Source organism: Ambystoma mexicanum, chromosome 4q (assembly GCF_040938575.1).
Source record: "Ambystoma mexicanum isolate Mex_15411 chromosome 4q, UKY_AmexF1_1, whole genome shotgun sequence".
Lineage (NCBI taxonomy): Eukaryota > Metazoa > Chordata > Amphibia > Caudata > Ambystomatidae > Ambystoma > Ambystoma mexicanum.
In genome coordinates, this window is record NC_090928.1 from 327,274,078 (window position 1) to 327,301,248 (window position 27,171).

The window sequence follows — 27,171 nt, forward strand, 5'->3', positions numbered from 1 at the left end:
GGAAATCAGGAAGAGCGTCTGTCCAGAGTCTTGTCAGGGATCCTTATTTATAGTGCAAAATGACATCATCAAAGGATAGGTTGAGCAGGGTTAACTACGCATGCCCCTAAACTACTTGGATTGGGCAGGGGTGCTAGTCTCCACCTTGCTCTCAACTGGTCGGATTTACAAGGGAATGATGTCAAGTTTATGAGGTGAGTTTTACAATGTCCAAAAACTCCCAAATTTACTTTACTGAAAATCTGAATTTGCCAAACACATACATTTCTACAATTGCCATCTCTTGCCAAATTATACACACAGGTTACACATTATGTGCAGCACATATCAGTCCAATCCTCAAGTCTGTGCGACCTTGTTTCACCTTTCTGATATGTTTTGGTAATTTAAACATGAAAGATTTGGCCTAAAAGTCCAGATGAGAATTATCCCCAGGGATGTATGTACGAAATTTTATGTTTACAACAATTTCCTTGGAATCTGTCATATTTTGTAACTTCTGTTCCCCATGCGGCAATGATTTCTACCAAGATTGAAAAGAAATCCCATAAAATTAGATTTGAAACTGCAAACATTTTACATTTTTACTGATTCTTGCTGCAGAAATAAAGTCTTTAAAGTTTATTTCTGAAATGGTCTTTGTGAACAAATGGCAGTTCCTTTGATGGGTTATATTTTTTCTTTAACTTCAACTGCTGCCACCTGTCATTTCCTTCAAGGCAAAGTGGGAGTTTCTCATCTTAATTGAAGATTAGTGTCCCAGGACTTCTATTGTCCCAGCCTGGAGCACAGACGAATGTCTGACGAGCGTGTGAACTTTCTTTGTCCTGGCCCATTCAAAGTTGTTCAAGCTGGCAATTTTCACTTGTATGTACTGGATTTATGGTGTATCTCCCTTCCTTGGGGGAAGTTTCATGGCTGTCAACTGGAATGACTGGTTTTTCTGAGATCTTGCAAATCTAGCCCATGTTTTTTAAACTCTTTAATTTCTTATTTTGGGTCCTGAATTAAAGCAAACCTGTGAAAGATAGCCTATCTGTGTATTATCACCACTAACCTAATCCATTTACATTGCTAAGTAAGCAGGCTTTCATTCAACAATTTATTTTATTTTTTTTCTTCAGTCAGCAGAGCCCATTTTTCCACATGTGTTAAAACTGCTAGCATTTCTTTCTTTAAATTTGGTTTGGCAACTCTCTCAGATGCCCATACTGTCTTTGCAGCTGTAGTAATTTCCTTGAATGCAGGAGTTTCATCTAAAGTATAGATACATTTACACTTGACCTGGCTCAGAGTTAAAATCTCATTGAACTGCTGAGCATGGATACTTTTTGGCAAGAAATAAACGTGTGTTCCCGTCTGAGTGAAAGTGAAGTTGCTTATTGATTTCTCTCAGAGTTGGTTTGACTGGGCCTGTCACTCAGGAATTATGTCTGGTTTTGGTGAAGCACAGTGGAATATCCTGGGCATGACGGGGCCTTTTTAATCACAGTGGTTTCAGAATGAACAGATGGACTTGGCGTCAAAGCAGCATTTTTAAAGGGTGAAAATGTTTAATTTTGAAGAGGATTTTTGGCTTTTGCCTCAAAGCAGTGCAGCCTTTCCACTTGATTCCATTTATGTTTCAGAACATGCTGGCATACTTTTTCAGTGTATCTTTGTTCCATCTTGCCTTAAGTGTGCTAGGCAGGATGGTGCAGCCATTTTTTATTTTTTTTGCTGCTGCCAAAACGCAGTTTTGAGGTCCTGGTGCACACAGGAGCCAGTGCAGCTAGGTTGCTGTTTCTTGCGCAAATGCTGCTTTGTGATGTGGGGCAATGCAGTTGAGTGGGTCAATATACCCCACAAAGTACAACAGGAATTTCTCTTCTTTTTTTAGTTAGAAGCAAGTTTAGCTTGGTTCTAGCAGTTCTATAAGCTTTTAATATTGCTGGATCTTTGCGATTTTTCCATCTCCTTCATCACATGCTGCAGTTCGGCCTCCAGTGTTTCTACCAAAGCAATTCTCTGTCGCCTTTTAATTGCTGCTTCAGCAATGAGAGAGCCCCGAATGAAAGCCTTAAAGGCGTCCCATACCACATTAGCTATAATATCAGTTGTTGTATTGATGTCCAAGTATTCCACTATCTTTGCCTAGATGTTCCCCCTAACCACTGGATCAACACAGGGTTTTCAAATTTTATTCCACCAACAGTGACCATCTGTTGTGAACGTGCCCACAAATACTTCACTGCGCTGCAGTATCACTGTCCTCTACCACAGTTCCTGCGCAAATATCTGCTTTTTGCCTGCCTCCTGGTTGACTGGCAACTAAACGGCTTGACCAACTGTATCCGCAAATAGAGCTTACTGCACTGTGGTATATCACTGGATTCAAAGGGCGACACCCGGGCCTGAAGATAATGCTTTCTTTAGTATCCTGGCGCTCCCTGCCTGGCTGTGTTAACAATGGAAAGTACCCAAGTGCACACCAATTCTTGTGCCTTAGATTGATACAGTCCCAGCCTCAACAAGTCCACCCTGGCGCTGCCTGCGCAAAGTTATATAATTGTCTAGTGACCCCTTTCCAATATACGGGTTAGCGTTTAAAGATAGAGCTCCATATTAGGTTCTTACCGAGTCTCGTGCTGTTTCTGAAATAAAAGATGCAGCCCATTGCCTCTGCTTTCATTAGATTACAAAACAGCTTTGTCATTTGAAACCCTTGTTTCTATGAAGGTGATTCAAGTGAGGGAAAGTCAAATTAAAGATATAAAATGTCCAATGTTATGCGAACAAACCGTTAACTCGCTCTCCGTGCCGTAGCTCATAATCCGCCCAACATTCCGTTGTGTAGAGCTCTTCCCAGCTTTGCGATGCTTGTGGTCGCGCATTGACAGCTAGCTTTCACCAGTGAGGCCCAGCACAGTTTGTCCCCCTTCTCTCATACTGCTCACTGCACCGCCGGTGAGAACGCTCCCTGCACTGCCCACTCCGAAAATGTTGCTGCAGGCCCCTGCAACCTCCTATATGGATTAGAGCCAATCCGCGTCCACACTGCCCACGATGGTTGCAGTGCCCACCCAATGCACAAACTAGCCCAGAGTCCAGCCTGGGGTCCCAGTTGCTCCACACACAGACCATGCACGCATAGGTGTCTGGGAACTCGCCCTCTACAAGCAAGGTGCGCTGCAGGCCGGTGTTGAAGGAAATATCAAACGCCTTCAGTCCCCTGTCGTGCATACCCCTGCGTCGGGTCTAGAATTCTTATAATTGCAGCCGCTCTCTGATGTTCAAATGTCCTGTAATACACTGTTTTACGGCCATTCCCAATAGCTGTAGAGGAGGAGAGACGCCAAAGACATTTCATCAAACGGCAGCCATTTTGGAATCGGTCTAATTACATTTTAGTGCTTTTTTATATGTCAATTCAGCAAGTTAACTTTTTGATCCACATTGAATGACTTCTGCATTGTGTGTGCTTTTGAAGTCTTCCAGATGAGTCGCTGGTCAGTGATTCAGTTTACATCACTTGCAGTGTTTAATGTTATGTGAAACGTGTAAATCGCAGTGGCTCTCCTTTGCACTTAGCGCACTGCGAAGACATAAAATTCAAGAATACACCCTCCACAAAATTAAACTGCTGCGGAGTAAGCGTTGAGATGCTGCATGGGTGGAGTTTGCTGAGCATTTAGATCCGACACATCAGAAAGAGAGCGCTTTGGGAAAGAAGAAAAGAAAGAGAGCCTTCCCGAAAGCAGAAAAGCTGTTATTGGCTCCAACTTCAAGTAGCTGATGGAAACACTTCCTAAGAAGGCCTTGTCCAGATGGGGCTAAATGTGGAGGCCTTTACCAAGACCGAACCAAATTTCCTGTTGGGAATTTTGGGAGCAGGTGGACTGGCTGAAAGGAAGTGTTTTCCTGTTGGTGCTGCCTCATGCCAGTGAATGTTCCGACCTGTCTTGCGCCTTTGAAAGACAAACAAACAAAAAATTAGTACAGAGATCCCAGAGTATTTAGACAAATGTGCCACAAATTAATTAAATTCCAGATAATCATTAAAAGTATTTTGGGGAACTCTGGTTACAAGCTATGCCACTGAAAGGGTCAATGTAAAACAAGGCGCATGTGCTTTGTGATTTAGAATTAAAAATTGAGATCCTACTTAGCATCATTTTAATAGGGCTTATATATTGTAATTTGGGATATCTGGAAGCATTACGTCTCAAATTGAAATGTGGAAAAACAAGTCCTTGATTGGTGTCTTCATCCATAATCAATAAAGTAATTGAAATTTCTTCCTTAAATGAATATGTGCAACTGGGCTGTTAAGAGTGAACTAGATTCCCAGAGAACAGTGAGCGAGTCCCAACTCTCCAAAAAGAAGTAGAATTCCTAAACCCATGTTTTAAGATTAATTGTAACCAATTAGTTTAGTTTATTTATAAAGCGCACCAGACCCTGGGGTATCAGGGCGCAATGCAACCTCACCACAAATATGTAATTGCCTCTATGCCCAAGCTAGGAACCAATAGTGCCCATTATTTTACCTTGAAATTTGTCCTACAGTCATAGAATCCTTATGTTGGAGCCAATATTTTTCTCTGCCAATATTTTCTCTGAGAACTGTTTTTTTTTAATCTTTTGAGTCGAACAATCTGTCAATTTGTGTGTGTATATTGTGAGACATTTTATTTGTTTGTCTAGAATAGTTATTCATATTTCTTGTTCTATGCATGGATGTTCAAATTGAAATCAAAACATTAGTGAGGCAATAGTAAGGCAATCAGTCCGGATCCTACAACAACTTAACGTCCCATGAGGTGTTAACTGGACGGCGAATGGACTCCTCCCACTAGGGCATTAACAGATGCCCATGCACACTCAGATGTGTTTGGAAATTAAATGCACGAATGTCGCTTCTTTCAAGGCTAGTGCCTCTTATTTCTTGCCAACTCAGGAAAGGCAGGAGAGGTCTAAGAATAGTGAAGAAGATAACACCCCACAAACAAAGTATAGGCACTTTTTATTATGACGAGACTCCACTACGACTGCATTATTATTATTATAATTTGATGGTCATAGCTTGCTCCCATCTGTAGATTTAGGATTAGCTAGGAGTTTATCACACCCTTGTTGAAGTTCTATAAACACCCTTGAACTGTGGTCACTTGTGTCTTACTGTTGATACTATGCCTTCCTTACAGTATTTGCCGCCCACATTGGGGGAAAAGTGGTTCTGTCCAAATATGGCGCAGCATATAGCCACATTCTTGGAAACCGGTCACCTGTAAAAAGTTTACAGCGAGGCATACTTTACATGTAGTGAGAGGAGCCCGCCCAATCGGGCCCGCCCACACCTCCACATAGACTATGTAGACATGATTCATGTGTACCACGGCTACCGCTACATGAAAGTGGTTGTGTGCTCGGTTTCCAGATGGATCAAAGCCAGACCCTGCTCCCACCATGATGCTCTGAGAGCCGTGTTACACTTGGAGAGGTGTTCCGACCATGGAGGGGTGTGAGGTCCTGTGTTCTGACAATGGTTCTCATTTCTTAAATGAGACTTTTGAGCACATCACAACTCTATTGGGGATACAGCACACATTCTCCTGTGCCTATCACCTGCAAGAGAATAGGGTCTGTTAGCACCTCAACGGCCTGCTCAAAGAAAAGATTGCAAAAATAAGTAACCTTAAAGGGATGGCTCCATTGTGTGCCCTTAGCCCTGTTCGTACTGCGCAATCGCCCTGGATCCGACAACCACTTAACACCCCATGAGGTGTTAACTGGACCGCAAATGCGACACACCTGGCTCCGCCCACTAGGGCATTGTCAGATGCCCATGCTACCTCAGACGTGTTTGGAAATTAAATGCACGAATGTCGCTTCTTTCATGACTCGTGCCTCTTGTATTTCTTGCCAACTCCAGGAAAGGCGGGAGAGGTGGAAGAACAGTGAAGATTACGCCCCAGAAACTAGAGAGACTTCTAAAATGGGCACTACTTTACCCTGGGACACTGTCCTGTTGAGAAAATGTGTACGGCCTTTGTATAAGCCTAAGAAGCCCTGGAACTACATTGGAGATGTTAAGCCATGCCGAGGTAAGACCCCTCCGCCCAAACGAAGACAATTTGATGCAAGAAGAAGAACAAGACAAAGAAGGACCATAACCACGGCAAACCCAATCCAGGACCATAGCGTTAGGGTAGGACAATATGCATACATAGATTAGGCACATTATCTTTTCCTTACAATAAGTAATCATCGAGAAAGTACAGACTGGCCGAGATATATGGCTCCCAATCGACATATGTCCTTTCAAGAATATTTCATTTGATTTGTGATAGTTAGAAACGGAGCGGATGATTCCTTCATGATTGTTTTTTCACACTTTTTTTCTGCTTTATTGGGTCAGATCTACCCACAGTTGACCCGCGGGGACCCATCTGTCATTGACCTACTCAGTGATTTGAGAATCTGTATAGTATGGGAGCAATTGTTCTATACAGCACTCCCCCCAATACTATAGACGTAGAGCTTAACCTACACTAACCTCATAACCACGCATTTTGGAGGATTTTCAGGTGAGTTTTACAGATCCTTTGAGCAAGGCAAGAAAACGCTCAGTAATAACAAAATGGGAAATTTTACTCGAAACGCTGTGATAATGTTTTGTGCCTTCTGCTGTCTCTGCCTCTTTACCCTCCTTGTTCTACGAAGCCTTATCCATACCATCATGGAAGCCATATCTGGACAGGTGTAAAGCACTGCTAAGAAGATCCTCCAGCTTATAGAGCTTTTGCGATCCCACAAAATGCCACAAAAACTGCAGTTTTTGCAAAAACACCCACAAAGATTGCTGTTTTTGCCAAACACATTAAAAAAAAAATACTGAAGGAGCCAGTTTCTCAACACTTTGTTTTTTTGTCTCAAGAAATGAAATGTGCAAGCAGGTCTCATCACTTGCACAAAAAAAGAGCAGCCCAATCCACAAAGAACATCTGAATGGGCGCTTCATAAATGCGCCCATTCAGATGTACTTTTTCACCCCATTGCGCAAATCATGGGGCTTTTCTTTGCATTTTTAAAAATGCATCCCAAATTGACAAACATGCGCTTTTAAATGTGCAGAAATTGTAGGCAACCCTATGCGCCCATTTGTAATCGGTGCCTGGTGGGGGGGGGGCTGCATCTGCATGACGGGGGCTGCATCTGCATGACGGGGCCTTTGCTGACCCTACCGACTCATGCAATACTTAACAAAACAAAAAAAATAACAATTTTTAAGTGTGACAGCTGCTGTCTCCAAGAAAGCAGAGGGAGGTCAGAGGGTAAAGCAGTGGGCAAGAGCGCAAAGAGGATTGTTACGCTCACCTGACTCCCACGGAGGTGCAGGCCTGGTTTGGAGTGCTGTTGCCTCTTCAGGTGCAGAACAAAGATTCCGAGATGAGCAATGGAACCGACGAAGGAAACTCAGGTGAGTTGTTTGATGAGAGGTTCCTTTAGTGTCCTTGCATTAATGCACTAATGCTTGTGTCTTTTTTTTCCCCATAGGGGCAGGGCCGGGGTTCGGAAATGCCGGAGATATGGCACCGACCCGAAGTGAAAGGTGCAGTTCCAGTAGATATCAGGTAAGTCTTTAATGAGCGTTCAGGTAATGTCTTAGCATTCGCTCACTAATGCTGATGTCTTTTTTTTCCCCCTTAGGGCACCGACCCGAAATGAAGTGGGAATGACCCAACAGGTAAGTCTTATGATGGCAAATTAAAGTTTTCTTATTCTGTTCCCTAGCTCACCTTTGTTCTTGTCTTTTTCTCCCTAGGCGCTGAAATGTGGTTGCGGATCCAAATGGTCGCTGATGAACATGGAGGCGCCTAGTAAAGGTGAGTGGAATGCGGCGCTGCAGCGATCGATGCGATGTGCTTTTAAAATGAATGTCTTCCTTTTCAGGATCGTCGGCGAAATGTCTCCGGAATGCGGATTTAGCAGGTAAGGACTCTTCTTTCTCCTATTCTCTTCTGTTCTCGCTTTGCAGGTGTTCCAGGATGCTGGCGGGCGTGGCAGAAGTCAGGATGCAGGAGCAGCTACAGTGAGCGTCCAGCTGCTAGATGCAGAACAACGCGAAGCGTGAGTTGCTGCTTGGGCGTGGCTTAAATAGCCTTCAAAGTAGTTCCAGGTATGTATTCTTCCTCTCAGGTATGTATTCTTCCTCCGGCCACACCCGTGTGGTTAAGTAGTCCCATTCAGGCCTCTAGATGGCCCGGATGTTGCAGCATGGTCTGCATCAGGTAAGTTTACACCAAGCACCTTTAAACACAGTCATCTTTTATGAGCCTGGCGCCTATGGCGCCAGGATTGTTGTCCAATATGAGCCTGGCGCCAAAGGCGCCGGGACTGAGTCCAAAGGGCCCCTACTTGGGGCTTCTGAGACTTCCCTCGGGGACATGTCTGCCTCTGGGGTAGCTGGGCCTGGTCTGGCTCCTTGGAGGTAGGCATCATGACAGTACACCCTCCCAAGGCCCCTCCCAAGGTTGTTCTCTCTGGAGGTTTTGGCTTGTTTGGGAATTTTCGGTGGAATTTTTGTATTAATCGCAGCGCGTCTACATGGTCGCTTGGTTCCCAAGATCTCTCCTGAGGTCCATACCCCTTCCAATCAACTAGATAGAAGAGTTTTGACTTTAACACCTTGGAATCCAATATGTCTTTAACTTCAAATTCTAATTCCCTATCAATCTGAATTCTGGTGGTTTGATCAGTCTGGTTCCTGGTTGCACCGGTTTCAACAGTGAGGCATGGAAAACGGGATGAATTTGCATGTTCGCTGGTAGATCGAGTTTAAAGGCCACCGGGTTGATGGGATAGGGTCCTATGTATCTGGGGTTGAAAGTCCGCGGTCCTTTGAGAGGTAAATGTCTAGTTGCTAGCCACACCTGGTCCCCTATTTGGTACGGAGGTGCTTCACTTCGATGTAAATCAGCATTTTCTTTGTACTTTCTCTTGGCTTGCTGAAGATGAGTCGTAGCTTCTTTGAAAGCTCGGGTTATCGTGGAATGCAAATGATCTACCGCAGGCATTTCCAGGTTTTGAGGAGGGTCCAGGTCTGAGGTTCGAGGATGATGATGACCATACAAGGTGTAAAAAGGGGTTTGTCCTGTTCCAGAATGTACAGAATTGTTGTATGCATATTCTGCGATCCAAAGAATGTCTTTCCAATTGCATTCAGATTGGTGCAACATACACCTAAGATATTGTTCAAGGGTTTGGTTAGTTCTCTCGGTTTGGCCATCGGTTTAGGGATGGTGACTGGTGGATAGTCGTACATCAATTTGCGCCAGTTGACAACATTTCCTCCAAAAATGGGAAATAAACTGGCTTCCTCGATCTGAGACTAATATGGATGGAAAACCATGCATACGAACTATGTTCTCCAGAAATTCCTTGGCCAAGATGGAGGCTGAGTGTAACCCTTTTAAAGGGATACAATGGGACATTTTGGAGAAGAGATCCACAATCACCAAGATAGTGTTGTATCCATAGCAAGGAGGCAGGTCGGTAATAAGTCCATCGACAAGGTGTGCCAAGGTGCCGGTGGAATATCCAAAGGTTGTAGAAGACCGGCTGGTCTTTTCTTTTGATCTTTATTTTGGGCGCAAACTCCGCAAGACATCACGAAAGATTTTGTCTTTTCTCCAGGATGGCCACCAGAATTGTCATTTGATCTTTTCCTCAGTTTTACCGATACCAGGATGTCCGTCCATTAATGTATCATGATAATGGGCAATAACGTGTTCTTGCAGTTCTTTGTTAGGCAGAAATAATCGCCCCTGGAAATACGGTAAATCGTTATTAACGGAAAAGTGTGACCCCTTTTGGCTCCATTCTTGTAAGGCTGTGGAGTCTAATAGTTGTTTAACTCGAGTTTGAACGTCCTCAATAGTTTGTAAAGAGGTCAAACCCAAAATTCTCTGTTCAGGTATAATCAGTACAGGTTCTAAACTCAAATTTGTTTCTTCCATCCCAATCCGGGATAAAGCGTCCGCTTTGCCATTCTTGCAACCAGGGCGATATGTGATTACAAAATCAAATTCCGCGAAGAATAAAGCCCATCGGAGTTGACGTGATGATTGGGCTTTGGCCGTCTTTAAATATTGCAAATTTCTGTGATCTGTAATCACTGTGATGGTGTGTCTTGCGCCGAGGAGGTAATGACGCCAAGCTTTGAAGGCAGACTTAATAGTTAGTAACTCCTTGTCGTTGATTGCGTAATTAATTTCAGGAGCTGAGAATTTTCTGGACCAAAAGGCTACAGGGTGTAGTTGGTTAGTTATTGGATCCCTTTGAGACAGGACAGCTCCCATGGCTATGCTGGATACGTCGGTTTCAACAATGTAACGGAGATCTTGGCGTGGATGCTTCAACACAGGTGCGGAGGTGAATTTAGTCTTTAGGTCTTGAAAGGCCTGTTCTGCCTCATGAGTCCATTCGAAGCGTTTATTCTTCCGTAAGAGAGCTGTGATGGGTTGGACCACTCGAGAAAATTCCGTGATGAATCTTCGATAAAAATTGGCAAAACCAAGCATGCTCTGAACCCCCTTCACAGAGCTAGGAGATGGCCATTTGAGGATGGCGTCCACCTTTCGCGAGTCCATTCGGACTCCTTTAGGTGTCAGGATGAATCCGAGAAACTCGACTTCTGTGGTATAAAAAACGCATTTTTCGAGTTTTGCAAACAGTTTGTGCTGGCGCAATTTTTCAAGAACTGCCCTGACATGTTTTCTGTGATCGGATTCCGAAGAGGAGTACACCAGGATGTCGTAGATATATACGATGACACAAACATCGATAAGTTCGCAAAGAACGTCATTCATAAAGTATTGAAAGGCTGCAGGTGCGTTGCACAATCCGAAGGGCATTGCCTGATATTCAAAGCGCCCATATTTGGTGCGGAATGCAGTCTTCCATTCGTCGCCTTCTTTTATATGCACCAGGTGATAAGCCCTCCGGAGATCTAACTTGGTGTACATACAAGCATCTTTACCTTGTCGAGAAGTTCAGGGATCAGAGGCAGAGGATAACGATTCTTAATCGTTATTTTATTTAGGGCGCGGTAGTCAATACATGTTCTAAGGTCGCCTTCTTTTTTCGGCACGAAGAACAGAGCTGAGGAAACAGGAGACTTTGACGGGCGAATAAAACCATTGGCAAGGTACTGATCTAAATACTGACGCAAATGAAAGTTCTCAGGTTCAGTAAGAGCATAAATCCTACTGCAAGGCGGTTGAACATTGGGTACCAGATCGATTTGACAATCGTACGACCGGTGGGGAGGTAACGTGTTGGCCTGTTCTTTTTGGAAAACGTCTTAGAATTCATGGTACTCAGCCGGTAGTTGTATAGTGGCGGAAGTTACTGAGGCCAGGCCCATATTTGTATTTCTTGGATAACAAGTTTGTTCACAATCAGGAAAGGTTATTCTCTTTGCTCGCCAGTCTATTCGAGGATTATGTGTTTCTAACCAAGGAATTCCTAGAATTACTTGAAACTGTGGGGCCTTGATTACGTCAAACACAATAGCTTCCCGATGTCCATCCTGACCCACTAGTGTCACTTCTGTAGTGGAATGAGTTACCGGCCCTGAGGCTATTTCGGTTCCATCAACTGTAGTAATGACATCCTTGTTAGTTTCGGACAGAGATGGAGGTTAATCCTGGAGGCCAATTCACGATCTACATAGTTTCCAATTGCTCCACTGTCGATCTATGCCTTTATAGCATGCAACCGCCGAGGCTGTTTCGGATCCACGAGGACCTTTGGCATGATATGCGAGGTCAAAGAGTTTGTTTTCAAGCTCGGCAAGCGGACCTCTACGCTTGTCGGGCTTGGTCGTTTCCCGAATCAGGTTCAGTTAAATTGTTGTCAGTAGCTCCAACCACCTTCTTAGGTGGTTTTACCGGACAATCTCGTAGAAAGTGACCAGAAGCTCTGCAATAGAGACATAATTGCTTTTGCCGCCTTCTCTCCCGTTCCTTCTGCGTTAACGGTCCTTTAACTCCACCGATTTGCATAGGTTCTGAAAAGTCGGTACTCTTGGGGTTAGCGTGAGTTTTGATCAACTCTGGTTTCAAACTTGGATCGATCTGCTTTTCTATTCTGAAGTCTGTGATCAAGTTGGACCACAAGGTCTATGTACTCCGCGCAGACTTGGGGTGGATTTACTATTTGGGCTAGCACGTCTTTAAGTTCTCCGCGCAGACCTCGATGAAATAATGTGATCCTTTTATTCCCTGGCCACCCAGTTTCCACAATCAACCTATTAAAGGTGGCGATGTAAGATAAGAGATCCTGGTTACCTTGTTGTAAGGATAGCAGTTCGTTGTCTAGGGCCTGTCCCTGAGAGTGTCGAGCAAATAATGTTTCCATGCTTGCCTGGAAGCCTTGAAAATCCTGGAGAATTGGGTCATCTTGATTTACCAAAGGAACTGACCATTCGGCAGCACTGCCGCTGAGATAAGATAATACAAAAGCTACCTTGGTCTGGTCATTAGGGAAGGCCTCAGGTCTGCATAGGAAGTGTAAGCGACATTGGTTCATAAAAACGGCATATTTCTTGGGGTCCCCAGCAAAACGTTCAGGCGGGGCCAAAGGCATGTTTCCAGGTAGATTGATTTGTACCGGGTTATTCGAAATCATAGAAGTGGGATTACCCCCGGAACTAGGTAAAGGAGTTTGTCCTGCCTGACCCTGCAACAACCGTTTGGCCAGGTCATCAGTTCTTTCCTTAGATAGGATCAGTTCTCTTTTGAGAGCGTTAGTCTCCTGGCGGGCGGAGTGTACTTCTGACCGTAATTCCCCCAAAAGCTGGGCCAGCTGGTCTGTCTCCGAAGTTTCCATAGCGCCCGGGTGGGAAATTGTAGGTAGGCTTCGCGTTCTGTTACGCTCACCTGACTCCCACGGAGGTGCAGGCCTGGTTTGGAGTGCTGTTGCCTCTTCTATGGTGAAGCGCAGGACTCGGAAGATGGACAGGACCGGACCTTCAAATCTGGCTTGTCTGACTCGCAGAAATATCCTTCTGTGTGTGAAAAGGGAGTATAAACAATCTGCGGGATAATGTGGAAGCCTCGCACTCCCTTCTCACCCTCCACGAAACCCTTCTGTGATTCCCCGTGAAGTCTCACCTCAGGGTCTGAAAGGACAAGCTCTCCATCCTGCTTCTGATGCAGGGGCGCGATGTAATCCAGTTACTTCACTGGATCATGGATTGTAGAGAGTTCAAGTTTGCTTGACCTTCCCGGTAAAGTACTGTGAGAATTCAGTTTATAAGTATGAGCCCGAAATAATAATTGTCCGTTGTCTCTATTTCAGGTGCAGAACAAAGATTCCGAGATGAGCAATGGAACCGACGAAGGAAACACAGGTGAGTTGTTTGATGAGAGGTTCCTTTAGTGTCCTTGCATTAATGCACTAATGCTTGTGTCTTTTTTCCCCCTTATGGGCCGGGGTCCGGAAATGCCAGGATGCGGCACCGACCCAAAATGAAGTGGGAATGACCCAACAGGTAAGTCTTTTGATGGCAAATTAAGGTTTTCTTATTCTGTTCCCTAGCTCACCTTTGTTCTTGTCTTTTTCTCCCTAGGCGCTGAAATGTGGTTGCGGATCCAAATGGTCGCTGATGAACATGGAGGCGCCTAGTAAAGGTGAGTGGAATGCGGCGCTGCAGCGATCGATGCGATGTGCTTTTAAAATGAATGTCTTCCTTTTCAGGATCGTTGGCGAAATGTCTCCGGAATGCGGATTTAGCAGGTAAGGACTCTTCTTTCACCTCTTCTCTTCTCCCTTTGCAGGTGTTCCAGGATGCTGGCGGGCGTGGCAGAAGTCAGGATGCAGGAGCAGACACGGTGAGCGTCCAGCTGCTAGATGCAGAACAACGCGAAGCGTGAGTTGCTGCTTGGCGTGGCTTAAATAGCCTTTAAAGTAGTTCCAGGCATGTATTCTTCCTCCGGCCACACCCGTGTGGTTAAGTAGTCCCCAAAGAGAAGGTAGTCCCATTCAGGCCTCTTGTTGGCCCGGATGTTGCAGCATGGTCTGCATCAGGTAAGTTTACACCAATCACCTTTAAACACAGTCATCTTTTATGAGCATGGCGCCTATGGCGCCAGGACTGTTGTCCAATATGAGCTGGGGCCAAAGGCGCCAGGACTGAGTCCAAAGGGCCCCTACTTGGGGCTGCTGAGACTTCCCTTGGGGACATGTCTGCCTCTGGGATAGCTGGGCCTGGTCTGGCTCCTTGGAGGTAGGCATCATGACAAGGATGGTGTGGGTAGAAAGTGGAGGGAACGTGAGCTCAGGGGTTGCAGTGGCCCAAAAAACAGAGGGTTTGGTCGGAAAAGGGCAGTAAGCTGCAGAGTGGAAGAAAGGATGAGGGAAGAGTGTGATAGAATGGGAGAAAGGATTGAAGATGCAGAAGTGGCTCGAAAGAATGAAGGGCTGTATACTGCAGGAGTTATTGGGGAGCGTAAGGTGGTAGTTGGGAGTATGATTTGGAGTTTGGCAGGGACTGGAGAGTGCAAATTGTGACTTGGCACAGTGACAGAGCATGTGAGTAGGTCTGACTGGGAGTGAGGTTCGTTAGTGCAAGTTGTGATGGGGAATTGGTGAAACGTGTGAGGTGTGTTGGGTGAGAGAGATGTGTGGGTGTTTGGGGCATAGGAGAACATGTAATGCAGAAAATATTCCCATTCTAACTGATAGTGATCAATTCTGTTGATTTTAAATAGGCATGCACATTAAACCAAAAAACGTAGCCAAAACAAACACTATTCTGCCAAGTCAGACACATCTAGGACTCTTCCTATTACATTGATACAAAAGGTACAAATAATGACACCCTGGCTCTCTTGTAGCCTTGCACAATGCCTCTTTCCTGCACTGTGCCAATCTTGCACCCTGTAGTCAATAAAAATTGTGCTGCAAAAATGCTGCAATAAATAAAGGTTTGTGCCGCAAAATTTTCCATTTCGTGCCACAAAATTCTGACTTGGTCGCAGTGCAGACATAGACTTCAGCCAGGTAAATACTTATCTAACTAATTCGGCCCGTATTTCAAACATGTGGTATAAAGCAAACCACTGGAGATGGCTGTTGAATCTGTTCGCTCATCCCCTATGCCATGGGTGCATCCAGGACATTCTAAGCAACTGAAATTCCAAAGGCCAGAGCACAATGCCTCATGCATTTCTCACTCTGCACAAGAGGACGATTCGAGGGAGACTAGCCACACTAAGATGGATGTCCAGAAAGACGTTCCTGGATGAGGATACTTGCATCAAGACTCAACAAATGATGGACGATTACTGGAGTACAGACGAGAACATAGGATATGTTAATGAAGGCCTGCAAAAGGGAGAAACTAGGGTAGTGACAAAATAGGAGTTAGTGCCCCAAGACAGGACCAAGGGAGTATACACAGCGGATGGGTGGAAGGAAGGAGTGGTTGGGAGCAAAGCACATGCGCTCCGAACGGTTCCAGTGGAAGCGCAAAAGGAAAACGACAATTGCCTCAAGGAATGGGAAGCGAGCGCAAAACTGCTCATGTGTGGAAAACTAAGCGCGCCCATGGCCATTATACCACTTCTTTGTTTGCAGAATGATGGCCCACTAAAGGTTGGAGAGAATAAGGGGTGTAAGCAGATCTCGGAGGTACCAGGCGTGAAGGTCTGAACCGCAGTGCTTATGGACCACTACCGAGCCTGCGGGTCGAGGGCATACCTGGATTTGCCACCCGACTGGGAGGAATATGTTCACTCATACAGTTGAGCACACCGGTAGTGCTCCGGAAGGACATAAAAGCCGACAGATTCCCCAAAATGAATACTTACCAAAGGAAGAAAAGATATGTAGGGTTGACCAGAGTGAAAAGCGGGAACTATCCATCATCAAAAATGGAACAGGCCCTGGATGCGATACCACCAGAGCGCAGACTGTTCAGCAGAACAGAAATGTACTTCGCGTCCATCCGTCCAGCAGTACAAACTAGCACAATAGCCAAATGGCTCGAAATAACGCATTGGGAACTGAGGCAGATGATAAATTCAACTGCCAAAGGGTTCAGGCCCATCAAGGAAGAGCTACGAGCAGTCAGGTTAATGACTTTGCAGAACAGATATGTTCTAGACCGGCTCACGGCTGTAGTAAGGAGGTGTTTGCGCCAAGATCGGCTCTTCTTGCTGTACATTAATTCCTGCCCATGATGAAGACAATGGGAACCCGACAGAGGCCATTACCTGGTTATCATAGCTGCATGCTAAGATGGAGGCAGAAACTAATACTGTAGGGAAAGACGAAGGCTGGCTGTCCTATATCTTTTCATGGATACCAACATAGCCAATGGACTCGAGGTACAGGTGACAGCCCTGGTACTAGTGGTGTTCGCCTTTTGTGTCATCAGAACAGCCATCACACAATGCAAAAAGATTACCAAAAAGACCATAGGGTGGAAAGTTTTGGTAGACTTAGAAACTGAAGGATGTGAAGATACAAAGCTACGGAATACACTGAAATCGCAACTGACGCAGTGTCCTCTATACCCGGCCGGAACGGTGTTCGAGTTCCCATTCAGCACCTGTGACCATTGGGGGGAAATGGGTTTGGTATTTCCCCCCCCCCCCCCCCCAATCCACCCTCTGGGGGAGACTGCAGTAACTTGACATGGAGTTTGGACAACCATGCAAAGTACGGTGGACCTCTTGGAGGGATAACAAAGGTTTGGCTCCCAAAGGTACACGTGAACAGAGTCATGCAGGTAGTGTGGTCAACATGTCAACCAGAGGAGGGGGGATTGAAAACTGAGGTCCAAGTATGGTCCTCATGACCGCCACACAACTCTGAGGCCGAAGACTGACATAACAGATGCACCTCCCTCCCAGGCCATTCATCGCCAATGTTTTGCAGATGTGAGAAACGTTACTCACTCAGACAGCTATTAAGGCCATACCCAGTCGATGTGCTGGAGGATATGGAGATGCCATCTATCAAGTCAACTGACCACATGACGACTGATTGCAAATCAAGAATTCAATTACGTCATCACTGACATCCCGATGTAGCCGCACTTAGAGAGGAAGTACATAGCCATCCATTCACGAAGCTACACAAACGTGCATTAGCTTATTGCATATAGGCACGAAACACATGCTTATGACTTGCGCAGGTAGATGACGAACACATATATATATATATATATATCTATATATAGTCACATTCTTCACCAAAGCTGAACCGCGAGACGCCAAAATATGCTTCCACCAAGCTTGCATATGCTTCACTTCCATTAACTTGGAAAAGCCATAAGGAGAAATATGGAAGCTATAGGCCCACTGAAATGAATGAGGAAGGGGAGACAGACTTCGAAAACATGGAAGAGTCGACACAATTGCTGCAGCCAGAGGCAAGCACCCAGCCAAGGATGAGTGGATACAAAAAGTTCCTGGTTACCAAGACAATGAGCCACCTGTGAGAAATTCAGACTAAACTCCACATCATTACAGTCAAGAGATCTCAAATTCGTGGTCTCAACACACATGTGCTAGCGAAACAACACAGTGCCCATTCAATCGAGGTGGACGCAGAGAAGCTGTTCCACCAAATCAGAGGTGGAAAGATACAAGTTTCTCACATACTGCCAACTGAATGCACTTTCCCAGGCTTAGGTGATCAGAGGTGGTCGCATTAGGAAACTCACAGCCCCTCCATGTTCGTTCTCATTGCCTTGAGATGGTACACTCAGCTTGGTAACCGCCCCAGCGCTGGGAGGATCCATCTGCCCAATCCAGAGTTACCTTTCACGTGAAGATATATATTTTAGGAGCCCATGGTCTCCCTGCAAAATTGTAGATTGAAACATGCAGAGGGGGTCCCAGGAGGAGCCACCAGATATGGCTATCCAATAATAGAATTATATGCCTAGTTCGCCTAAACTGACAAATGTAAATGCTCATAGGTTTTGGGGACAGAGCTTGGTTTTGTGACGTCACGCCTGGTTAAAACAGGGTGACACACGCTCAGAAAACGAGAAACCTGGAGAACTCATGTTTTCCTAATGTGATCCCTGTTGTTTTTGTTAGATAATAAAGACCGTAAACCTTTCTCCATGGCGGAGTCTTCCGTTCTTGCGGTAGGGAGTTTTTGATGGGCCAGAGTGTCTCTTAGCTGGTCATTCGGGTGACTGCTATAGAGCCATGCCGCAAAACCTTTTGATGGCCACAAGTGTTTCCCCAGATTGCATAACCTACTCCTCTCTGTGCTTTTCTGCAAGCCAGTGTCCTTTGACGATCTCAAATTCACAAGGCATTTTCACAAACGTAAAGCATTGAATTTTATATTTCAAGAAAGTTTCCACAGCAATTACATTATTTCATCGTGAACTGGAAGAGTTCACAGTTCTGTGACCCAGGACATTGGCATAAATACCGAATCAATCTTTTCATCGGAACTTCCTGCATTAAGAATAGTAAGCTTTCTAAATGTGCTGGCATTTCGCAAACGGACCATGTTGGCTCGCTCTGCACCCTTCTTTTCCACCTTCATTCACTAGTCCACATTTGACCTATAGGCTTGGCAGTCCCAGAAGTATTATTCCACAGTTTACCCTGTGGGAATGATTTAAATATATTCTGGCACAAATAGCCAGCATACTTTAAGAGTCCCCTTGAGCACATCTCAAGCCCCATGCAGCCACAAATTATTAATTTAATTATTACCTATTGGTATCTCTTAGAGTCTAGAGGAATACAAACATGTTGGGACAGTCCTGCTTTGCAGAAATTGTTGATAGGTCAATTTTAGCTGGACTCTCATGCACAAAGGGCAGCACTAAACCACCCTACTTTTCATCCTTTCTCCCCTATATCTGTGGCACCTGCAACTTCTTTTCCCATCAACGTATCTCCCCACTCCGCCCCAATACTTTTGCCTTTGCAGATTAAAGTCTGGCTACGCTGGGCAGGGACACAGTATGCCAACTCCAGTCAAGTCTACGCACTTTGATGCCACTACAGTGGGGATTTGGTGCAGTGTACAGGCTTTATAACATAACATCTACGTACATTCTTACTGGCAATGTTTTATTGGTGGGTTTAGGCAAGATGTCAGTACCACAGCATATAAGGACAAATACATCAAAATACTGACGTTGTAATTACATTTATGAAAAGCCCCTCTTGTGGTGCCACTGTTAAACAGCCTAAAATACATTGTATTATGGCTGTACTCCTTGTATTATGACCTATCAAATCATCCCTGGACTAATGAAAGCATGTATGCCAAATGGATATTTTGCACCTGCTCTGAATTCAAAAAGTGACATCCTTGTGATCCGATGTTGTCAGAGATGTTTCCATATTTATATTAAAAAATGTAATATTTTATTAAGTAAAGCTGCATACTCTGATTCAGTGTTGCCTACAATTTGAAATTGTATAACATTTGCAGTTTTTAATCAAAGGCAAGACCTATATTTCGCAAACAGAACACCCTGACGTGTGTTCAGTGACAACCCCGACGTGTTAAGCGTCCTTGCTGGTACTTATTTCAAGACTGTTATTTTGGCCAGTTTGTCTGTTAATACATTATTTCAGGATTTCATTCTTGTCCGCCATACCTGAAGTTTACCATCTCAATTCACTGGCCTCTACAAAGGATTTTTTGCACTCGTGAAATAGCCTGACATGGTAGCTAGGCTAAGCATCCTCCCTTTCCTTGTACGCTATTATTTTCTTTTTAGCGACCTGACAATTAGGATTGTAAACTTCAAGTGATTAATGCCCCGACTCCCATTTACTTTAGATGATTTACATTCTTGCTGACCTTTCATTTCAGAAGTATGATTTTGATGCTTTTTTTTAAAATGAATTTTCAGTTAAACACTAAATATTATTTTGGCATGTACTGTATGCTTGTGCATCTAGAGTTTCACGCTAGCTGTTCTCGTTTCCAGAAAGTGAATCATTGCTGCTGTCCTTCTTTGATGGAAGTTTTGAGTCCATGTTCTTCAGTCAAGCCGTCCAAGACCTGTTTGCTGCCCCGGCCTCCGTAGAAGAAAAGATCGACAGCTACCTGGAGAAGCAGATTGCAGCATACCTGGACGCTGCTGTGGAGGAAAAGGGTGAAAGGTAGAGTACTCCGCATTTAACTTTGGGGTCTCACAGGTTCCCTTTATAGCAAGTGTCATATGTTCTAATCACACAAGGGACCCTCTTTGGCAAGGTTCGTTTGATGTGCAATAAGAGGTAACACTAGTATTTTAGCATGCATGTCAATGGTGGGCCATTCCTCCCGTACCTGTTCTTTGTGAAATCCCTTGAATCGCTTTGAAAATCTCCAATACCAAAAAGGCCTCCTGTTAAGACTGTTCGTAAAAATGCCAACTCTTTTAGTTGACTTGATTTCTCAATGTCTCCCTTTGTCAATGAAGGCTGGCTCGTCCTTGACTTCCAGATATTTGCCTTTAGGCTTTCTTTACTGGACACACCCCTGTGCCATGCGACCATCTTCCCCTGTCCCACACACCTCGACTCCTTCCTCTTCCGTTCTTCCTGCTCCATTATTGGACTTCACCCCCAAATCCCACCACTCCTACCCACCTGCATATCCCTGTCCGAGGAAGTAGAGCACATGGTGCGCGGTCGCCATGTGTGAAGTTCCAACTCAATGGTTGTGGAGCTCTGCAGTCCCTGCCCCCTGACAACTTCTGGCCGGACATCACCCGCCTTTATCAGTCGTCATATAAGGCAGTCATTGCGATTGGAGCACTTGCCAAAGGGGCCAATCAGTAGTGCGCTACCCACAAAAACAAAAATGGACAGTAAATACCATCCAAATTTAAAAAGGGAACTGTATTGTAATTCATTAGGAATAGGTGATTTTATGTGTGTATTCGGGTTAGTGTTTTCGAGGGAGGTATTTTTCTCAAACGAGTCTTTCAGAAAACGTTTTTGACAAAGTTGATTTTGGGAAGATGTGTTCATGTGCTAGTGTTCTCGTCCCATCCACAGTAACTGCAGTCCAGCTGGAATCGTGTGTGGTAGCCAATCTGATTATTCGGCACACAGTTTCTAACTACTGGTGACGGCATCTGTGGAAACCATCAGTGAACTAATTAAAAACACTGGCAATGTGTAAATCATGAAGGGAGTAAAGAGAGGATGGGTATGCAACAAAGGGCAGCACTGGCAAGTTCATGTGCTAATAAGGTATTGATCTTGAAATCTGCCAAATACTAGTAATTGTCCCTGATCTCAGAGAGCAGAGGATTTGGATTTTCAAAAAAAGACAACACTTTACTTCAAACAAGTAAACGGTTAACACAATTGCTCGCTCCAAGCTGAACTTTAAAAAGCATCAATTTAAACAGAAGCATGTCAAAATAACATGGAAAATGTACCATGTTCATGCTGGGGTATTGGTCGTTTTGACTGAATCTAATGGTTCACATGAACCATTAGGTCTAAAAATGCTACCACCAAAGGTTCGAACACCAAAAGTTCGATCCTTTGGTAGCATTGTAAAAAATACAAATAAAAAAGGGGGATCTAGGGGTGTCCCCCGCATCGCTCCGCTCACTATACTTTTTAGTATAGTGAGTGGGGTTTGCCGGGGACACCCCCAAATCATTCTGTTAACAAAAAAAGAAAAGGAAAGGACCCAGCGGCGCCAGTTTCCGATCATGGAAGTGAAAGGGAACTGGCGCCGCAGGGACCCAGCGTGAAGAAGGTAAGTGGGGTTTGTTTATGTTGTGGGTGTGGGTGGGGGTGTTTTGAGGGTGTGGGTGGGGGGGTGTTATGGGTGTGTTGTGTGTGTTTGGGTGTGAGTATCTATGGTTGTTTGCATGAGAAGGGTGCAAACGTTTGGTAGTTCGCACCTTTGTCATGCGAACATTTCGGCTGCGGTCGGATCACTTAGAGCCCATGCTGGCGTGGTATGACCAGTGGTGCCAAGTGGATCCGCTGTTTGGCCTTCTCTTTCCATTGCCCTTATCCGAGAAATTTCTCAAAACTATGGTGTAGGCATGCCTCTTTGTGACTGACTTGAAGATCAGTCGTTTGATTCCCCCCATCCCCTGGAAAAGTGGAAAATGTTTGAAGGAATTGGACTGTGGTCTAAAGAAAATAACTGAGGCTTTTACTCAGCAGAGGAAGCTTGTGGTTATTCTATTCAATAAGAACATGCTTCCATGGCAGCGCAATCTCCTAGGGAATGTTGGGATATCCAGGAAACGTTCTACCGAGGAGATCAAAGTTGGGCTACTGTACAATTTGTTGGAAACGTTTAATCTTGAGGATCGCTTCTGGTCCTAGAGGCTGTACCTTAAGAATCATAATGGTAGACCGAAGAGCTACTTCTACTTGAGCATCTGAAGACAAGATATATAATAGAATTGGTTATTTACAACATGCTTAATACCTACGATGTTTCGAAGCATGGATGCAGGATTCAAACCTGTTGCTCTGTCGTCTTGCTTCCAAGATGAGCACGTTTCCATTGAGCTATACTACTCGTACGATAGATGGGCCAACTCTCCAGATTAGAGATCTGAGCCCTTCCACGCTCCAGATGTTTTGGAATACAGCTGCCCATCATCCCTCACCTTTTGGCTTTCATGACTAGTGTTACTTATAGTTCTCCAGCATGGGGTCTGGCATGGATTCACATGCTCATGAATATTCCCCGTCGTCAGGCTGGGAATCCTCGGTAAAGAAAAAACCAGTATCAGTTTCGTTTCTGATCTATCTTTCGTAGTAATAACCAATCACTGGTCTCTGCGTCATACTGACCACAGCCAATGACTGCCCTCTACCTAAGCACCGCCTCTGGCAGCCATCTTCAGATTTTTACCGCACGTTCATGTGTTGGGATCCTCGTGCTATTGCTCTGGAGCGTTAGTGCTATTTTTCGCGCTTTTTCACAAAAAACTTCGATTCTTTCGGTCAAAAGAGCCTCAAGCTCCACCGGTCCTACATCCGATCAACGGGGACCCGTGTCGGATTCATCTGTGCCCCTCAAGGGTGAAGATTTCGTCGAGCTACGCTTCGGAGGACTCCAGAAGCTTCTCAGGCCCGGTCTCGGAGATGGCCCAGGAGAAGGGAAGCTCGACGCCCGGAAAGCTGTTCAGGGTCTGCCCTGGATGCCAGCTGCAGAACGTCTTCAAGGAGGACGAACACTCTTTCTGCCTTTACTGCCTTCATGAGGACAAGACGCACGTGGAGAAGGACTGCGTTTTGCGGCAACATGTCGGAACGGACCATGAAGGACCGCCATCAACGTCTCGCCAACTGGCTGGAGGGTAAGAGCCCGTCTGGCGAGAAGAAGAAGAAATCCGAGCGGTCTTCTAAGACCTTTGAGGGCGCCCCGGCGACGGGGGCCCAACATAAGGCCAAGCACCGCGAGTCCGCTGGCACCGGGAGCGCCGAACGGTCGGGCTCTACGGGCGCCAGGCAGGGCGCACCCTCCCCGGCACCATCAACCACGAGCCAACGCTCTGGGTCGGGTAAGAGGAAGGCCGAGCACCCGGCGAAGCTCCTGGAGAGGCCCCGGTCGAGCTCTAAGGCAGAGGAGGAGCGTGGCAGTGCCCCCTCCCTCAAGGATAAGGCGGTGAGCGCACCTAAGGTGGTGAAGGCCTTGATCCATCCGACCAAGCCCTCTATCGAAACGGTCGCGGCGGCCCTGGCTCAGCCTGTGGTGGCTACACCAGTGGTGGCGACCTCAGGGCCCAGAATCTCCCTGCCTCCGCGGAGGGAGTCTTCCTTTGTGCCCATCGATAGGACCCCCGTGAAACCCTCCGTGGGGAAGAAGGGGGGGCATGGCGTCGTCGTAGATTCGGCCTCAACCTCAGAAGAGGAGCTGATCGAGGTCTTAAGCCACGGCCTAGGCGTGGAAGAAGGCCAGCCCGTCGGAATGGACCCCGACGCAGGTGACGACGACGACGACCTCGTCGAGGATACCGACGGGGCCCCTGCTCGCCCGTCGGATTCCCCTCTGCCAGCGCCGCAAGACAACTCGGCGGCCATTTTGTTGGCCATACAGTCCTTATGCTCCGAGATAAGGACGAGGCTACCGTTACCGACGGAGGAACCTCTCCCGTCGGGGGATCCAGAACCGGGACCTTCTGGTGTTCCCCCCACCAAGAAAAGAAGGATCCATCCACCACCTCCTTTTCAACCGTCGCGCCCCGTCCAGCCCTCCTCCCCGTCCACCCGAGGGGATGATACGGGGACTGACACGGCAGCGACGGGTACGGACGACGAGGCATACGACGAGGATTTTCCGTCGTCGCCTCCCACCAGGGCTTCTCCGCCCGACTAGATCGGATCTTTCCACTCCATGATCTCCAGGGCTTCCGAGCTTTTCCAACTCTGCCCTGAGGAGAAGAAAAAGGAAGGCTTCCTTTATCAGCGGCGCGAGGCCAAGAGGAAGACGGTCCTCGCAGTGCCTCTGTTGGACGACATTTGGGATGAGGGCCTTTCCCTCCTCAAGAACCCTTCCACGACGCCAGCTAGAAGAGACCGGTACGAGAAAAAGTACCGGGTCCCGGACACGGCCCCCCTATGCCTCCGGGCGCAGCCTACCCCGGACTCCGTCGTCTCCGCGGCAGCCAGGAAGAAAGCGGGGGGGGGGGGTGCGGCCTCCACATCAACTTCCCCGCCGGACGGCGAGGAAAAGAAATTGGATGCTATGGGACGTAGAGTCATCTCGTCGGCAGCGACGACGATTAAAGCGGCCAACGCCTTGGCTATCGTGGCCCGCTACGACAGGGAGCTCTGGTACAAGATAGCTCCCCTGCTGGATTTTCTGCCGGACGACAAGAGGGCGGAGGCCCTTGAGATCCTGCAGGAAGGTGAGGTGGCGTCGGACCACGCCATCACCGTGGCGACGGACATCGCCGACACTGGGTTCCGCCAGCTGGGCAACGGCGTTTGCCTTCGACGTCGTGGATGGCTCAAAGCTACAGACTTTCGGCAGGACGTCCAGACCAGAGTCCTGGACATGCCCTTCGACGGGAACAACCTGTTTGGGAAGACAGTGGACGATTCCCTTCAGGCCATCAAGGCGGATACTGAGACGGCCAGGGCCCTTGGAGTCCTGCAGCGACGACGAACGCCCTTTCGGAGCGGCGGAGGCAAGGGCGCCTCCAAAGGTTCCGGCGGCGGTTTCGCTTCCTACCGTCAAGCGGCCCGCTCGTCATCGCAAGAGGCCTACAGAGGACGAGGCAAGTCTAGCGGACCCCGCCGTCGTCGCCAAGGAGGTCAAGGCGGCAAGGCCGCGTCCAAGCAGGATTGAACCGGCCGTGGGGTCGGGCCCCCACCGAAGCACCCCGGTGGGAGGCCGGCTGGCGGGCTTCGTCAGCGTGTGGGAGTCCATCTCCACCGACCGTTGGGTGCTGGACGCCCTGGCCCGGGGCCACGCGCTCGAGTTTCAAAGAAGGTGCCCGCGCGTCCCCCCCGTGGCCAGGAAAGAACTTCACGTCCCTCAACTTCTCCTGGAGGTAAAGGCGATGCTCAGAAAGGGCGCCATCGAACTCGTCCCAAAGAGGCTTCGGGGCTCCGGAGTCTACTCGCGATACTTCCTCGTGAAGAAGAAGACGGGAGGATGGCGCCCCATCCTAGACCTGCGACGTCTGAACAAGTTCATCAAGGCGCAGAAGTTCCGGATGGTCACCCTCCAGCACGTCCTGGGTCAGCTGGAGGAAGGAGACTTCCTATCGTCGTTGGATTTGGAGGATGCCTACTTCCACATTCCCATCCTAAAGGGGCACCGAAAATTCCTCAGATTCGTGGTCCAAGGGCGTCATTACCAGTTCAAAGCCCTCCCCTTCGGACTACGGTCGGCACCCAGGGTATTCACCAAGTGCCTCGCACCGGTGGCGGCGCAGCTGCGCCGCGAGGGGATTCACGTCTACCCCTACCTGGACGACTGGCTCATCCGCGCCAAGACGAGGGAGTTCTCCGTGGTCCACACGGCAAGGACCGTCCAACTCCTCACGGACCTGGGATTCTCCGTGAACTACGCCAAATCCCACCTGGTGCCCGCGCAAGTCGCACTGTTTCTGGGAGCGAGGCTCGACACAGTGTCCCTTCTGGCCTCCCCGTCGGAGGAGAGGACCAGGACCATCTTGGGCAAGGTGCAACGGATGTTGGTGGCCGACGCGGCCAAGGTGAGGTCCATCAAGTCCCTCCTCGGGATGATGTCTTCCTGCATCTACCTCATTCCCATGTGCAGGCTCCGGATGCGCCCGTTGCAAGAATTCCTGGATGCGCGCTGGATCCAGACGACGGGCAGCTTCGAGGAAAGGATCAAGCTCGACGAGAGTTTCCGACGAGCGATACGGTGGTGGGGGACCCGCGCGCATCTGACGGCGGGCATGGACTTCCAGACCCCAGCCCACCAGGAGACTGTGACCACGGATGCCTCCCTGGAAGGGTGGGGAGCGCACACCGAAAATCTGCACGCAAGGGGACTCTGGCTCCCGACGGAGAAGTCCCTGCATATCAACGTCCTGGAGCTACGTGCAGTGTTTTGGGCCCTCAGGTCCTTCCTTCCGTCCCTCAAGGGCAAGGTGGTGAGGATCTTCACCGACAACACCACCACCATGTTTTACATCAGGAAACAGGGCGGAACCAGGTCCCCAGCGCTGTCCAAGGAGGCGCAGGACCTGTGGCATTGGGCCGTCGCCCAAGGGATTTTTCTGGTACCGTTTCATCTGGCAGGGATAATAAACACCATCGCCGACTCACTCAGCAGGGAGCTGCGCTCGTGCCACGAGTGGGAACTACGGCAGGATCTGGTGGATCGCCTCTTCCGACGGTGGGGCACACCCCAGATCGACCTGTTTGCGACGGCAACGAACACCAAGTGCCGGAGGTTCGCCAGCAGGTTTCCCCAGACGAGGAGCATGGGCGATGCTTTCTCGTTCCCCTGGGAGGGCCTGTTCCTCTACGCGTTCCCTCCCTTGCCTCTGCTAATCCGGCTCGTCAACCAGCTCAAGAGGTCACGGTGCAGGATGATCCTCGTCGCACCTGCGTGGCCGAGGCAGATATGGTTCCCGGACCTTCTGGACTTGTCAGCGTCCCCGCCGATCAAGCTGCCGGCGGACGCGGATCTACTCTCCACGGAAGGAGGCGCCATCCTCCACCACGA

At 47.5% G+C, this 27,171-nt stretch overlaps 1 protein-coding gene across 1 annotated transcript in view; it reads left to right on the plus strand.

Moving 5' to 3' along the window:
• Positions 1-27,171, plus strand: part of TTC27 (tetratricopeptide repeat domain 27) — a 1,783,878-nt gene that overhangs the window by 80,456 nt on the left and 1,676,251 nt on the right. Inside the window, exon 2 of the mRNA XM_069607906.1 lies at positions 19,976-20,150. Coding sequence (XP_069464007.1) covers positions 19,976-20,150 — 175 coding nt within the window. The remainder of the gene's footprint in view (positions 1-19,975; positions 20,151-27,171) is intronic.